This window comes from Mustela erminea, chromosome 2 (genome assembly GCF_009829155.1).
Source record: "Mustela erminea isolate mMusErm1 chromosome 2, mMusErm1.Pri, whole genome shotgun sequence".
In the NCBI taxonomy this organism is placed as follows: Eukaryota; Metazoa; Chordata; class Mammalia; order Carnivora; family Mustelidae; genus Mustela; species Mustela erminea.
The window spans coordinates 5,621,142-5,637,390 of NC_045615.1; the positions used below are offsets into that span (position 1 = coordinate 5,621,142).

Sequence of the window (16,249 nt, forward strand, 5' to 3'; positions counted from 1 at the left end):
GAGCATCTTTTCACATGTCTGTTAACCATCTGTGTCTTTGGAAAAATGTCTGTTCTGATCTGCCAATTTTTAAATTGGATTGCTTGCTTTTTTTGCTATTGAGTTACATGAGTTTTGGGTTTTTGTTTTTTTTGTGTGTTAAGATTTTGTTTATTCGCTTGATAGCACAAGCAGGGGGAGCAGCAGGCAGAGGGAAAGGGAAAAGCAGTCTCTCTGCTGAGCAAGGAACCCAAGAGTGGGGGTGGGGGGGGGCTGGATCTCAGCACCTGGGGTCATGACCTGAGCCTGAAGGCAGATGCCCAATCAACTGAGTCACCCAAGTGCCCCAAATTACAGGAGTTCTTTGTATATTATATCAACCCTTTTGTCAGATATGTTATTTGCACATATTTTCTTCCATCCAGTAGGTTGCCTTTTTGTTTTGTTGATGGTTTCCTTTGCTGTGCAGAAACTTTTTAGTTTGATATAGTAAATAACATTTATTTTCGCTTTTGTTGCCTTTGCTTTTGGTGTTAAAACCAAAAACCCTTGCCAAGACTGGTGTCAAGTTGCTCACCACCTATTTTTATGATTTCATGTCTTTCAACAGTTTGAGTTAGTTGTTGTGTAGGTGTAAAACTGTGGTTTAGTTTCATGGCTTTGAATGTGGCTGTCCAGTTTTCTGCATGACATTTTTGAAGAGACTGTCCTTTCCCCATTGGATGTTCTTGGCTCTTGGTAAATGCCACTGGAATTTTGTTGGTAATTGCATTGAATCTGTAGATTGCTTTGAACAGTATGACATTTTAATGATACTCTTCCAATCCGTGGGCACAGAGTATCTGTCCATATATTTACATCTTCAGTTTCTTTCATCAGTTTCTTATGGTTTTCCTTGCATAGGTCTTTTACTTCCTTGGTTAAATTTATTTCTAGCTGTTTAATTCTTTTTGATGTAATTGTTTTATTTATTTATTTATTTATTTATTTATTTGACAGAGAGAAATCACAAGTAGATGGAGAGGCAGGCAGAGAGAGAGAGAGGGAAGCAGGCTCCCCGCTGAGCAGAGAGCCCGATGTGGGACTCGATCCCAGGACCCTGAGATCATGACCCGAGCCGAAGGCAGCAGCTTAACCCACTGAGCCACCCAGGCGCCCTTTTTTTTTTTTTTATTTTGGTTTCCGCTAGTTCATTAGTAGTGTATAGAAACACAACAGACTTTTGTATGATGGTTTTGTATCCTGCAACTTTACTGAAATCATTTATTCTAATGGTTTTTTTAAAGATTTTATTTATTTATTTGACAGAGAGAGATCACAAGTAGGCAGAGCAGCAGAGAGAGGGAGGGAAACAGGCTCCCCGCTGAGCAGAGAGCCCGATGTGGGGCTTGATCCCAGGACCCCGAGATCATGACCTGAGCTGAAGGCAGAGGCTTAACCCACTTAGCCACCCAGGCACCTCTATTCTAATGGTTTTTTAGTGGAGTCTTTAGTTTTCTATATTTATTATGCCATCTGCAAATTGTGACAGTTTTACCTGTTTCTTTCCAATTTGGATGCCTTTTACTTTTTGTCTAGTTGCTACTATTTAATCTTTCAGCATAAAGACTATTAACTTCCCTCTGTGGATGGTAGAGAATTAGCCCTTCTCTCTTCCTTATGCTTTCTATCCTACATACACATGTGTACTTCCCATTCTCCACAACTTCCTAATAGTTGGGTTATATAACTATTCAGGTTTTATATTACTATGACCACACAGGTCATACTGAGCTTGTTTTTCTTCTGCAATTATGTTATCCTCCTTTTCATGTGGTTCATTTTCCATTAGTACAAACAAATCTTAGTATCTGTTTAACTCCTCGTAGACCTCCAGGCGTCCCATTTCTGTGCCTCTTCATCACCGCAAAACTTGGTGAGTCTGTCTTGCCCCACTTCCCTTCTCCCATCCTCTCTGTGGCTGCTAGCCACGCCAACTGGGCTTTTGTTTGTTTCTACCACTCTGTCAGCAAGACTCTTGTCACCATTGATCCCTGGCCAAGACAAAGATTAAATCTAAGTATGCATCTTAGCCTTTCCTCAGCTTTTGAAGTCTTCAACCACTCCCCGCTTTACACACCTTCTGCACTTGGTTTATAGGATTCCATACTGACCTAATTTTCCTTCTTTGTCATAGGTCATTCCCTCTGTTTCATGTGCTAATTCCACCCCTGCTTCCAGTTTTTCCTTAGAAATGCTTGAGTGCCCTAGGGCTCCCCTCTGTCCCCTTTCGGTTGCTTTCCTTAGGCTACCTAATCCCTTCCCGTGGCTACTATCAGCAGCTGTAGACTGACTGCAAAATGTCTGACTTTGGCCCAGAGCTTCATAGAACACTAGACTGTGTTAGATATCCAGTTGCCTATTCAACATCTTCACTTGGGTGTTTTTATAAGCATTTGGCCGTAGCCAAACTGTACATTTCTTCTCCCTACCAGCTTCTCCAGCCCGTTTCCCAGTTGTATGACATGGCACCATCATCCAGCTGTTCAGGCCAACTACCTATTAATGTTCCTTGGTTTCTTTCTTCCACATCCAGCACATCACTACCTATCAGAACCCTTTTAAGACTGCATGTCCCACAGCTCCACTGCTACAACAGCTCTCATATGTTTCCTGCCTAGGTTACCAAATGCACTTCTTAACTGCTCTCCTCAATTCCCTCCTTCCCTAATCCACCCAGCATCCCCTAGAGCAGTCAGAGAGAGATGAAATCAGATCATTCCTTCTGCTGCTTAAAACCTTCCACTGGCTTTCTGTTATGCCTTGAATTAAACCCAGACCCCTTCTTTGAAGCTTGCAGCGCCCTTCCTGATCTGAGCCTTGCCCACCATTAGCCTCATATCCCCATCTCCTTCCGTTTCCTGGGCATGATGGGGTTTTTTTTTCCCTGCTGCATCCTGTTTTTTTCATCCAAGCTTTTGTTACTACAGAATGCCTTTCTCCTCCACTGCCACTTTCTCACTGTTACTTTTTAAAAAATTTTTAAAAATTTAATTTAATTTAATATTTAATTTAATTTTTTTGCAGTGATCCATAATTCGTGGTTTCCTCACTGTTTTGGTTCCAGCTTGGCTATTGCTTTTGATAGGATGCTCTTCTGACTCAAGCCAGAGCAGCACTTTTACTTCATCATGTTCCTTTTTCATCTTCTCACTAGCACTTCCTGTACCTGAAACTACATTAATATGTTTTCAGAATTTCTGTCCAAAGTGTGATTTTCCCCCCACTCTATGTCCTGAGCCCTTGGAACAATATCTGGTACGTGGAAGGAATGTTGTTGACTAACAAAGGTCATAAGACAAAAGAATAAAGCAATGCATTTTGAATGTTTTGTTTCCCTTATATATTCCCATTCTCCATCAGGAAATAGAGAAGAACAATTCTAACTAGGGAACTTGCATTTGTGTTAGGCAGCATTTCAGAGCTTTAACCGATCCCTACCGTGTTCAAATGGGAGGACCCAAAAGAAGCCCATTGGAGGTAAATTGTATGACTTTGGGATAACCTGTTTCTTTTCTCCGTATCATAGAGAAGAGTTGGCCACCAGCTTTTTATGAATGTTGTGTGTTATGTCATAAAGGTTTACATCATCAACCATATTTGGATTTAAAATATTGTTATTATGTAACAGTTCGCTTTGTGAATGTATTTAACTGGGAATAGAATCAAGTGTGTGAACAGATCCACCATCAATCATGGCTCCAAACTTTTAACTGATTTTCCTCCAGATGATATCATAAAGGGAGGTAATTTTTTACTTTTATCTGTTGGTATAATTTTTAAATTGTTATTAGCTCCAAATTACTGGAAATATTAGACTAAATAGTAACGGGGGGGAACTGGATAAAGAACTTAATAATTTTTGGGTAACAGAACTCTTTAATTGTATGTTACTCGCATGTATCTGGCACTTCTCTCCCTGCCAGTGTCCATGAAATTGATGACTCCTTGGCTAAAACCCTGTTAGCAGAGTTTCCAGAGCGCTCTTGTGCTTAAACCATCTATTTGGCTTTGTAGTTTTAGCATACGACAGCTTTTAGTGCTGAGGAAGTAAGGTCCTATGAAATCAGGAAAATTTAGCTGGGGAGAGGGTAAGTGCGAAGGTGGGTCTCTGAACTGCTCCGGGAACATCTGCGTCTTGTCCTGGCCTCCTGGGGAAGGGGTGTGTATGGATGGAAATAGGCAGTCAGATTAGCTTGGATTGACCTGGGTATTTTGAGACCCTCATGTGTCATGCAGATGGTTTTCAGTGGATTGTTTTATGTATGTATGTGTGTGTGTGTGTGTGTGTGTATGTATGTGTATATATATATATATATATATATATATGGTAAAATTTCTAAAGTGGCAGGTTCTTCTTTCTTACCCGTCTCTGGATTCAGTGCTTTCTTGAGTTCTCCATGTAATTGCTTACTTAGACCTCTCAAACATTTTTGTGCTCAACTTCTTTCCCTTTCCTAATCTGATTTGTCAAGATTGTCTCAGGTTAGGAACTCTAAAAGAGAGACCTTAAGCTCTGCAGGAAGAATCCTTTTAGAGTTTTTAGCCCCCAGATAACTGGGGATGTATTTTGCACAGGTGCTTTTTTTAAAGCTGTTCCCCACCTACTCCAGATTTCTGTCATGTGTGTGGCCTGACTAATAACAGTATTGAGCCAGGTTGTATGCCTAGACATAACCACACAGCTGTTCTCTGGGCTTGGGTTGAAAACCGAGGGAGGAGCAGAGGAGAAACCAGGGTGATGGCAGCGCCCGAAATATTCAAACTGAAAATACATGATTCAAGGGAGAAGAGGCTCTGCCACACTCATTACCTCTGATCTTCAAAAAGCCTTTATGTATTTAGTCCTGGATACAATGGTTATAGGCCTAGAATAGAGATGCTCCGTTTGATTTCTTTATAATACCCTCCATGTCTGTATTTTAACAGGGCAGTCCTGTACCGTATCGAAATGTTAATTCTTTAAGGGAGCGAATGTCTGCCTTCCAGTCAGCTTTTCACTGCATAAAGGAGAATGAAAACATGATCGACCATCCTGAATTCTCAGAGGCTGAAGGAGAGTTCAAGACAACAGGCTCATGTAAGTAAAAAGAATTCAGTGAGTTTGGACTTCTGTGTTTATTCAGAGACGCCTGTGAGGTATAAAAAAGATTTAGTTCCACAGTGTGAAGGCAGTCTTTTCTGAGCAGAGCTGTATTTTTAAATGGAGCCTAACATTTAAAATTTGGGAAATTTCACACAAAAATTTGGATTTCTGGTTTGTCTTGAAAAAAACCTGATTTTTCACTCATTCCCGAGCCTATAATTCCACATGGCCACAGTGGAGTTTTGTGTGTTAACATGGCAGAGCTGGTTGGCTTGTTTTATCTTTAGAATGAGGGAAATTTGAACATTTAAACCTTGATTTTTGGAAGTTGATTATTAAGCTTGGCAAGCATTTCTATGAATACCAAACACTCAGCCCTGATGTTATAAACAGATATATCTAATCTGGCATCTTAATAGCCTGTTCTCTTCTTTACCATAACTCACTTTTTCCTATCACTTCTGAGTTTGCAATCACAAGGCATTTGAAATGCCAGAATTGAACAAAGTTTTGACATTACCATAATCATCATAACCATTCCTCGGTGCTTTGCACGCTGAGGTTCCACGTGATTTTGTTTTGGTTTCTTGAACCAACTTCAGGTACATTTCAACACCTCCTCACGCACAGAGCACTGTTACTCAAGTCCCATTCATCTACCTCCCCAGTGTGTGACCCACTCTGATGTACTCGTTTGTATTTGTAGTTTGTAACTTACCTATTTTTCACTCCTGACCTGTATTTTAAAATATTTTACTGGCATGATTGCTCTAGTTCTGCAGATGACCAAATTCACTTTTTGTGGCTGGGAAGAACTGAGGCACATTTTGGCTATATGTTTCATAAAACCATACATAGTCAAAGCAGAACCAGTATTAGAACATAACCACATCCTTTAAAGTGTTCAGAAGAGGGGCCCCTGGCTGACTTAGTTAAGCATCTGTCTTAGGCTCAGGTCATGATCTTGGGCTCCTGAGATGGAGTCCTGTTTTGGGCTCCCTGCTGAGTAGGGATCCTGCTTCTCCCTCTCTTGCCCCTCCACCTGCTCACATGTGTTCTTAAATCTTAAATCTTAAAAAAAGTTAAAAAGAAGGTTTCCTTGTATATTTTAAAATAGTGAGATACTATATCAGAAATAGAAATACATATTAGTGTGTGTTTGTACATTTTTAAAGTCTAGAAAAAAATTTTAATAATATTTATTATCCTTTTAATAGTGATATTCTCTTATCTTTCAGCTAGATTTCTTCTGAATAGAAAAATGTACTTTTAATTGATAAAATATTTAGATTCAAGCACTACATTTTACTGAAATTATTATGTGCAAAATTTAAAAGTGGTATAGTAAAAGAAAATATTTTTGCCTGTATATAGCCAAAAAGGAACATCTTGGTGGATGTCAAGAGTCTGAGTTCCCCGCAAACTTATCATCCAAGCGTCGAAGGATATCCTCTCAGAGTGGCTTTGATGAAAATCTCACGGATGCGGTTCATCTTCAGATATTCCATAGTGCCCCTTCTCCTGATACAGGCAAAATGTGTGCTGTTGAAGCTGCACCTGCAGATTTTTCCGAGGTAATTCACTGACCAGAGTCCTAGGAAAATGAAGCTTTGGTTTTTCTGGGTGGACACTTTTAAGATTGTCAGAACCCTTTTCCAGCTAGGGTACCTTGTTTTTTTATATTGTAGCTGAGTTTTCAATTATGTTGTGTGTGTTTGAATCTCCTACTTGTTAAATTTTTTTGTTGTTAGCTTATTGGTTAGACAGTTTTGATGAATATGTTGCTTTTGGTTACAAAAAAACATTTAATGAAAATATTAAGCCCTGTGGTCTTCTGCTTGCCAGCTGTTGTTCTAGATACTGATGGTACAGCTGTGAGAAAATCATGGTCCTCCCCTCGAGCAGCTTTTAGTCTGCTGGTGGAAGCAGAAACAGGAGCATATTATTTACGCAACTGGCAAATGAGCTGAAGATTCTCTCTGGGCTGTGCTGCTCAGGTCTGAGAGGTCTTGCACTTGGCTTTTCTGCCTCTACCTGCTTTATTACTGGCTAGGAAACAGGGTGCTGTTTAGCAATTTCTCCTTTGCTCTGCTCACTTCTTTCAAGTAGGTGTAGGGATTTTTGTTGTTTATGACTACCTAAAGCCTGTCAAGATTATCAAAAGATCTTAAGCTCCATGAATTAAATACTACTATTGAGGAATCTTGACCTTCACTCACATGTAAACAGGAAGCTGGTTCTCTCATTATTGGCTTTCTGTGCTTTACTTCTGGTGTGACATAGCTGGTTCCCATATCTTTAGTTAGAGCAGACACCTGACACCATTAGATCTGAAACTTTTTATCTGTAACTTCTCTGTTGCAAAGACTCAGAGCATATTCTGTTGATCTGATTTGGACTGGCATAATAAATGTTTGATAGTAAGATTCTTCAGGGCCCAGTAGGTTTCATTTCTAGCTTACAGTCACTTACAATTTCTGCTCCCTCTCTTTTTTTCTAGTTGATAGGAAATTATCAGCCGGGAAAACCAATAGTTTTTCATCAGCACTTCGGGCATACATCATGATTTAGAAATGGTGTCCACATTAATAGGAATGTATTTTCTATCCTAGCTGTTAATGTTTTTCCTAGCTATTGATACCTTTTAAAATAATTATGTAACATTTTTTGTTATTATTTTTTTTTTTTTTAAGATTTCTTTATTTAAGAGAGAGGGGGTGGGAGAGAGCACAAGTGGGAGGGGTAGAGATGGGGAAAGAAAATCTCAAGCAGACTCCACGCTTAGCATGGAGCCCAGTGTGAGGCTCCATCTCACGACCCTGAGATCATCACCTGAGCCAAAACCAAGAGTTGGATGCTTACCCGACTCTGCCACCCAGACACCCCCATTCTTCATTACTTTTGAGAATTTCCTCTTTAAAATTAATCATTATAGTTTTTTAGACTTCTAATAGTAAGGCAACGAAACGTGCCCTCCAGACTTCCTAGGGAGCTGAAATTTGTTCAGTAGGATGTTTAGGCTGCAGTTACAATGTTTTTAGCTCCATCCATGTATGCTTTCCTAACAGCTAGGTAGTGACTGGTTTAAGATCAGATTTCTAGGTAATCTGTAATACTTTAATCTTTATAAAGATCTCAATACTCCTGTAAGTAATAAGACTTAATATTTCTTTAATTTTATCCCCCTGCCAAGAAATCTTTTGAATCTGGTTTAACACGGTCTGGATATTTAGTTGGAGAGTCTGTTTCACTTTCCAAGCTCACAGAGGCTTCAAGTGGTAAGTATTTAATCTTTTGTAGTACCTAGTACCTGTGCCATTTCACCTATTGAAGTATGTGTTCAGTAGACATTTGTGGTTGGTTTACTAATCTTTGGGGAAACTGAGGCAGCGCCCTACATTTTAGGAGCTCTCGGTCTAGTAGAAATGTTTCAGAATTCTTGTATGAGAGAGGACTTTTTTTGCCCTTAAACTGCTGCTGGTAAGAGTGAGATATTTCCAAGTTGACAGAATCTGTTATTAAAAAAAAAAACAAAACAGCATGTCTTGGGGGACCTGGGTGGCTCAGTGGGTTAAAGCTTCTACCTTCAGTTCAGGTCATGATCCCAGGCTCCTGGGATTGAGCCCCACATTGGGCTCTCTGCTCAGTAGGGAGCCTGCTTCCCTCTCTCTCTGCCTACTTGTGATCTGTTTGTCAAATAAATAAAATCTTAAAAAAACAAAACAAAACAGGATGTCTGAACATATAACATTTATTTTGTAAGAGAAAACACTTCCATGTGTGTTGTTTTTTTGTTTGGTTTGGTTTTTCATTTTTTGTTTTTTGAGGTTATTTTTGGTTTTTAAGTGTGGAAAGGGACCAACGTTCAAAACTTTCCCCAAATCGTATGCTGGTATGTGTGAAAGTCACCAGTAAGGTATTAGGCTTACTATCAACCTACCTGTGTCTTTATCTTTAAAGTAAAACTTAAAGACATAGAGTTAGGTCTTGCATTTTTATCCATTCCAAGAGCCTGTGCCTTTCCATGGGGCACTTGGCCCATTAACATTTCAAGTCATTATTGATATGGTTTGATTTATAAATCTACCATTTTTTTCATGCATTTTCTGTTCCGATTTTTGTTCCTCTGTTTCCCTTCTCTCTTTTAGAGGTTTATTTGAAATATTCTTTTTGGAAAGCCAGTTATCCATTACCTTTTTTTTTTTTTAAATATTTGTTTAAAAAATTTTTTTTTTTTTTTAGATTTTATTTATTTATTTGACAGAGAGATCACAAGTCGGCGGAGAGTCAGGCAGAGAGAGAGAGAGAGAAGCAGGCTCCCGCTGAGCAAAGAGCCCGATGCGGGGCTCGATCCCAGGACACCGAGATCATGACCTGAGCCGAAGGCAGCGGCCCAATCCACTGAGCCACCCAGGCGCCCCTGTTTAAAAAATTTTTTTAAAGTAAGCTCTCATCCTCAAGTGAGGCTCAAACTCATGTCCCCAAAATCAAGAGTTGTGTGTTCTACTGACTGAGCCAGCTAGAACCCCCTACCCATTTACCTTTCAAACTATACCTCATTGTATCATTTTAAGGTTACCTTAGGGATTGCAAAATACATTCTTAACCTTTCAGTCTACTTAGAGTTAATGTTGTACAACTTCATGTAAAAGACAGTGTAGTATAATAATTTATAAAATATATATTTATATTCATTATCTAAATGAATATTTACTGAATGAATAAATAATAATAAATAGATGACCAAATACACGGTTTTCAGATAGATTTGGTCTTCCTCCACGGTTCCTGAAAATACACCTATAAAGGTGACATGATATCTTACTACTATTAATGAAAGTGCCTTTGGGACCCCACCCAGTGGTGGGGAGCTGGTTGCCAAGAGGACCAACTATGTGATTGGAGGGTGGAATTTTAAGCCCCACTTCTGACTTCTGATGAGGGGATTGAGGCTGGAGGTTGAATCAGCCAATGGCGTTACCATTCATGGCCATGAAATGAAGCCTCCATAAAAACTCAGAAACACAGGGTTCAGAGAGCATCCTGGTTGGTGAACAAACACATGGTAATGTGGGTAGAGTGTTACTTCTAAGAGAGGTCATGAAAGCTCTGTACCTCTTCCCCAGATCTCTCTTGTGTTCCATCATCTGGCTGTTGATTGATATCCTTTCTCATTTCTTCTAATGAACTGGCAAACAGTGGTTCCCTGAGTTTTGTGAGCTGCTCTGGCAAATTAAAAGAACATTAAGAGAACCTCTTGATTGATAGCCACTCAGTCAGAAGTTTAGGTAGCAATCTGGACTTGTGACTGGTGTCTGAAATCCAAGGAGGAGGTTGTTGGAACCTCCAGTCTATAGCATGTCAGAGGCACCAGTGACAGCCCAGGACTTGGGACTGGCTTTTTTTTTTTTTTTTTCTTAATTATCTGTTTATTTGAGAGAGAGTGAGAAAGAGCACACAAACAGGGTGAAAGGCAGAGAAAGAGAGAAGCAGACTCCCTGCTGAGCAGGGAGCCTGATGTGGGGCTCAATCCCAGGACCCAGCTGACTGAGCCACCCAGGTGCCCCAGACTGGCATCTTAAATGAGTGAGGGATGCTCTTGTTGGACTGAGCCCTTGACCTATGGAACCTGATCAGCCTCTGGGTCTCTGGGTGGGGTCAGACTTGGGTTGAGTTCTTGGACCTCCTGCTGATGTCTGAGAATTGCTTGATGGCATTGTGTGTGGGAGAATCTGCTTCCCCCAAGCTGGAATTGGGTCCTGGAACCCAAAAAGAGTTGGTGTTAGGGGAAATAGATCCAGACAGTTTGTAAAGTTTCTATTTCCTGTCTGCCCACCCATGTCTTTTATGGTCCTTTACACTATTGATAACCTCTATATTACTTTTATATTCATTTTAAATCCTGCACTGTTTTTGCTTTACACAGTATGTTTCGTGCAGTATTTTTTCTTTTATATCAACATACATACACTTAAATAATTAGATATAATTTAAAATTGAACTGGGCCTCATGTATTTGTATTTGCTAAATCTGACAGCCCTACTATGAATGACTGAGATAAAGTTCCCTGGTGCCCCTTAGTTGTCCCTGGATGCTTCTGTCATGGAGAGAATGAAATATGTCCAAAGCAAATGGGCTGGGCCACTCACCATCACATGCTCATGCCCCTCTGAACAAGCATCTGTTCCCTCCCCCTCCCTTCCTGTTCCAGTAGATCCTCTGTGCTCTGACCCAACGCCAGTCCCTTGAGGGTGATCCCTTGCTGATTAGAGGACCTCCTGCCTGAGGTGTTCCCTCTGTTCTGAGTTGTTCACTTCTCCCATTAACATACAGTGTGCTGTATTATCTCCCTTCTTAAACTGACCCTTGTCCCGGGATTTCCTTCAGCCAAAACCCCATTTCCTTGCTTCCTCTATGGCAAAGCTCCCTTTAAGAGCAGGTGGAGCTCTGTCTCCTCGCCTCCCATTCTCACTTGCACCAGCTCCTAACAGGTCTTGGTCACCTCTTCATTGCTATCCCATTAGGCATTCTCACCAGACCCTCTCCCCAGGGCCCCAGCACGGCAGGCAGAGCTGCCATTGCCCTCCCTAGAGGAACCATTTCTTTACTGGGCATCGGGACGCCGTTTTCTCTGGTCTTCCTTGTTTTACTGACCATTCCTTATTTGTCTGTTTATTTTCTTCTCTTACATCCCTTAACCTTCAAGCATTTGAGTGCCCTGGCTTTAGTGCTCAGGCTTTTTCTCTCTGCATTCACTCGCTAGGTGATTGTGGACATTCCCACAACACTAAATGCTACCTGTATGCTGTTGACTTCAGAATTTAAATACCCGTCCTTGGCCTCTTCCCTGAACTCTGAAGTGCCCAACTGCCTTTTCTGGTCTCCACAGGGATGTTTAATAAACATCTCAGACTTAGGAATTAATACTCAAGAAGATCTTGACTATTTTTCCTTCCCCAGTCTGCTCATCTCTGGGTTGTTTTTTGTTGTTTTGTTTTATTTCATCTCAATAAACCATCCTACCATTCACCCAGCTGCTTGAGTCAAAAGCATTGGAGTAACACTGGCCACCTCCCTTTTAAAAGTTAAACTTCCGGGCATAACGAGGTGGCTCAGTTGGTTGTGTCTGGCTCTTGACTTTGGCTCAGGTCATGATCTCAGAGTCCTGGGAGCCCATGTTGGGCTCCATACTCAGCAGGGAGTCTGCTTGAGATTCTCTCACTCCCTCTCCTGCTAGCCCTCTTCCCACCTCTCTCCCTCAAATAAATAAATCTTTAAAAAAAAAAAAAAAGAAAAGTTCAATTTCAGTCCCATTAACAAATTCTGTTGGTTGTTCTATCTTGACGATATAGCAGGTGTCTAACCAATTCCCACCCCCTAACTGTTATCATTGTGGTCCGGGCTCCCACCTTCTCATGCCTGGATTGCTTCGTGTGTCCTCTTATGTGATTGCTCTGCTTCCATCCTTGCCAGCCCCCCCTCTTTGGAGTCTTCTACATGGCGTCCAGGGTGTTCCTTTTAAAATGCTAGCTATGCTATGTCACTCCCCTTCTCAAAATCTTTCATTGACCTCCCACCCTACTTAGAATGGGACTCAGTCCATACCTGACCTAGTCCTTAGCCTTCTCTTGGAGCTTCTTAGCTCTCTTCTCCTTTTCACGCTGTTCCAGCCACACTGGTCTTGTTCTACCTCTATGTGTCCAGTATATTCTCATCTCAGTTCTCTGCACTTGGTTTCATGCATGTAAGGTTCTTCCTTAGATACATGCATAGCTCACTTCCTCACTTCATTCAGATGCCTGCTTGATCCCTGAACACCTCCAAACAGCAACTCCCCCCTCCCACCTTATCCTGCCATATCCCCTTAATTTTGATATTATTTCCTTTAAAGGAATACATTACTACTTGTTACCTATACATTTTGTAACTTTTTATTTTGAGGTGACTTAGAGTCACAAGCAATTGTACAAAATCATATCTAAAAGGATTTAGTGTTGTCCCCCCGACCCCCCCAAATTCCCCAGGTGGTAGCATCTTGGGTAGTGGTCATACAATATCCCAAGCAGGAAACTGACACTGATACAAGCCACTGACTCTTTCTCAGATTTCCCCAGTTTTACATGCACTCATTTGTGTATATAGTTAGTTCCGTGTACTTTTATCCCCTGTAGACTTATATGACCATGTTGCACACAAGCTAGAGAACAGCTCCAGCATAGGGGTCCCTCTTGCTATGTTCACCTTTAATAGGTGTAGCTCCCTCTTTCCTTCTACCACTCCCGGGTGTTTATATTGTCTGTGTGTACCCCAGAGTATGGGAGATTTGTCTGTTTTTATTGATCATTGTCTTTCTGGCACCTAGAAAAGAGCACCTGTCACATCATAAGTGCCCAATATATATTTGTTAAGCGTCGATCATAAGGAAAGGCTCTCTTGTGAGAAAAAAATATGCAGGAGGAAGCCTTGCCTTGTTTGAGAGCACACACAACATGCAAAAAATTTTTTTTAATCATCTCTCTCCTCACAGCCCATCTTCTCCCTCGCACCACCCTTGCATCCTCAAATGCCTCTGACTCCAGCAATGAAATTGGTCCTCCTTCATTGTTCAGCTCAGGTTAGTTTTCTGGTGCAAAGCGCAGCGGTCATGAGTGGAGGCCTGGGCAATCTTCTAGGATTCATGGCAGCCAAAACTCCTTGCTTACCTTTACCCTCAGGAGTTAGATTTGAATTGAAAACTATGGCCAGCGCCTCGTGTCTTCTTTATATATTCAAATGAAATTCCAGATGTTCTGCCCTAAGGTGGATATTTTGGGGTTGGACTTCTTCTAATGTGTTTGTTAGTCTCTTTGCAAATGCACAGTATTTTTGGTGTAGAACACTTGATTCAGATGTCTTCCACCTCTCTTGTTTACATGTTTCCTTTGAAGGAGTCATGGTTGCCGAGTGTATAGAGGGCAAAAGATCAAGGGACACTGTTCCACTTGACAATTTGATGGAAGTGAGCACAGACACCACTCCTGAAGTCAGGTCCCTGGTTACTTCACAGTGTACGAGGGACGTTTCATCCTCTGAGACCTTTGTACTTCGTTCTGTGCTAAAGAAAACCTCTGTTAAGCTGTTTCCAGAGGGCCTGCAGGTAAGTTTAGAGCTCCTTTTCCTAAAGCAAATTGAATAAATATGCATTTGGGCTTGAAGCAATTTTTATGAATTGTTGTATATGTCATACTGGTTTCAAATGTTTTTCCCTCCTTTCCTTACTTAGAGCACTGTGCAGAGTTCATTCCTTCCTTCTTTCCTCTCTTTCTAAACTCAGCATAGAATATAACTTGTACAATTTGATATATGTAGACTTTACTGTATGAGAGTTTCATAATTATTAATGTGTGTTAGTTATTTCCACCTAAAATATTTGGTCTCAGAGATAGCTTATTCACAGGCCTGTATGTTTCTCTAAACTCAGCTTGGATGAGCAAAGAGTAGGTTGATGGGAACTAGCTGGCATTTATTGAGTCTTTTAAAATTGTATTTATTTATTTTTTTTGAGAGCGTGCATGCACACAAGTTGTGGCAGGGAGGGATAGAGGGAGACATGGGGAGAGAATCTTAAGCAGACTCCACGCTCAGCAGAGCCTGATGCAGGATTTCATTTCATGACCCTGAGATCATAACCTGAGTCGGATGCCTAACGGACTGAGCCACCCAGGCGCCCCTGATTGAGTATGTCTATGGACAGTTCTGGCATAGATCATGGACATGCAGACCTAGTACTCTAAGGAGAATATTAGCCCCATTTGAAGTAAATTTAGGCTTGAGGTTATTAAACGAACCCAGATAAATCTGATATAGAAATCCATGGCAGGCTATAAACTCTGAGAGGTGGAGAGAATGGGCTCTGGCGTCCCAAGTGCCTGGTTTCAGATCCTCACTCTGAAGTTCAAGAGCTGCTGGGCCAATTATGTCACTTTTTATACCCTGGCTTCCTTCTAGTTCACAACTAGTCTTGTGAATGGACAACACTAGTAACTACCTTACAAGGTGATTTGAGCATTAACTGCAATAATAATATGAAATTAGCACCAGTGCCTGGCAAATGAGAAGTTATTTTGTTTTCAGTCCACAGGCATTTAAATGTATAACCAGGCCTACACATCTGTTTCTAAAGCCAAAAGGAGGTAGCCATCTTCTATTGACATGAATAGTTATGGACACCGGTTATCTAAAACATTTTAACAGTTTTTCCGGTCAAAGAGCTGATGTGGGTTTCTATGCAAAACTGCTTATTCATATCTTGTATTCGTTTTATCTTCTCCTCAAACAGACTTAACATCTTCATGATCCATATAACCCTTACTGATTAACAGCATTACATAGCCAACAACAAGTCCTACCACGAAAATTTTATGAAGATTTTTATGATCAATGATCTTTTCACTGAGCTCTCTAAAGTTTGTAGGTGTATACAGTTTGAGTCGTGAGCTAATTTTTGTGGTTGTTTTAATTAACGATAGCCTCAAAGTTCTCAAGAATTTTGTTTTCTGCATTCACTGATTTCATAAATAAAGGCATTTCCCTGATCAGGAAGATGAAATGGACTTGAGAGATAGTTACTCAAGGAGGCTTGTTGGGGGCAGGACAGATGCTGAGAGAAGTGCTGCTCCTGAAATGGGGGCAGTGGAGTCAATGAACAGCCCTAGAGAGGAGTTTGTCCAGGGTGTAGGAAGCAGGTGATGAATTGGAGGTGACTCATGGAGCCCACAGCCCTGGCTCCCACCTGCGTCACTTGGGGCCCTATGTTGAGTGGGACCCTGTCTGGTGCTTCAGGACTTGGACTGACCCTCCCTCCCCAGCTTGCCTACTCTCTCAAGCTTTTGGGGAAGTATACAGGGACAGATGTTAACTTTTTGCCTTGTTCCAAACTCAAGAATTTAGGAAAGGTGTGGTTCCCATATTTAAAAGACAAAACACCCCATTATGCCATTTACCTTTTTGTTTTCTTATTTTCATGCAATTCTCATACCTGTAGATAGTTCTTTTATCTGACACCAACTGTGGTATAACTCTAGCCACTCACATTTTCCTGATCTTCATTTGCCAGATTAAAAATGATGGAGTGAATTCAGCCCTTTTTATGGATTTCTGTTCTT

At 40.9% G+C, this 16,249-nt stretch overlaps 1 protein-coding gene across 5 annotated transcripts in view; it reads left to right on the forward strand.

Annotated features, from left to right (window-relative positions):
- The window catches only part of CDCA2 (cell division cycle associated 2), a 49,772-nt gene that overhangs the window by 8,994 nt on the left and 24,529 nt on the right, over positions 1–16,249 (forward strand). For 2 of the 5 annotated variants that reach the window (XM_032332198.1, XM_032332199.1), the window contains exons 5-9: positions 4,948–5,098; positions 6,479–6,678; positions 8,298–8,382; positions 13,633–13,719; positions 14,033–14,241. In XM_032332198.1, coding sequence (XP_032188089.1) covers positions 4,948–5,098; positions 6,479–6,678; positions 8,298–8,382; positions 13,633–13,719; positions 14,033–14,241 — 732 coding nt within the window. Of the gene's footprint in view, positions 1–3,583; positions 3,765–4,947; positions 5,099–6,478; positions 6,679–8,297; positions 8,383–13,632; positions 13,720–14,032; positions 14,242–16,249 lie in introns of those variants that run through there. The other 3 variants (XM_032332201.1, XM_032332202.1, XM_032332200.1) reach the window with 3 other exon arrangements.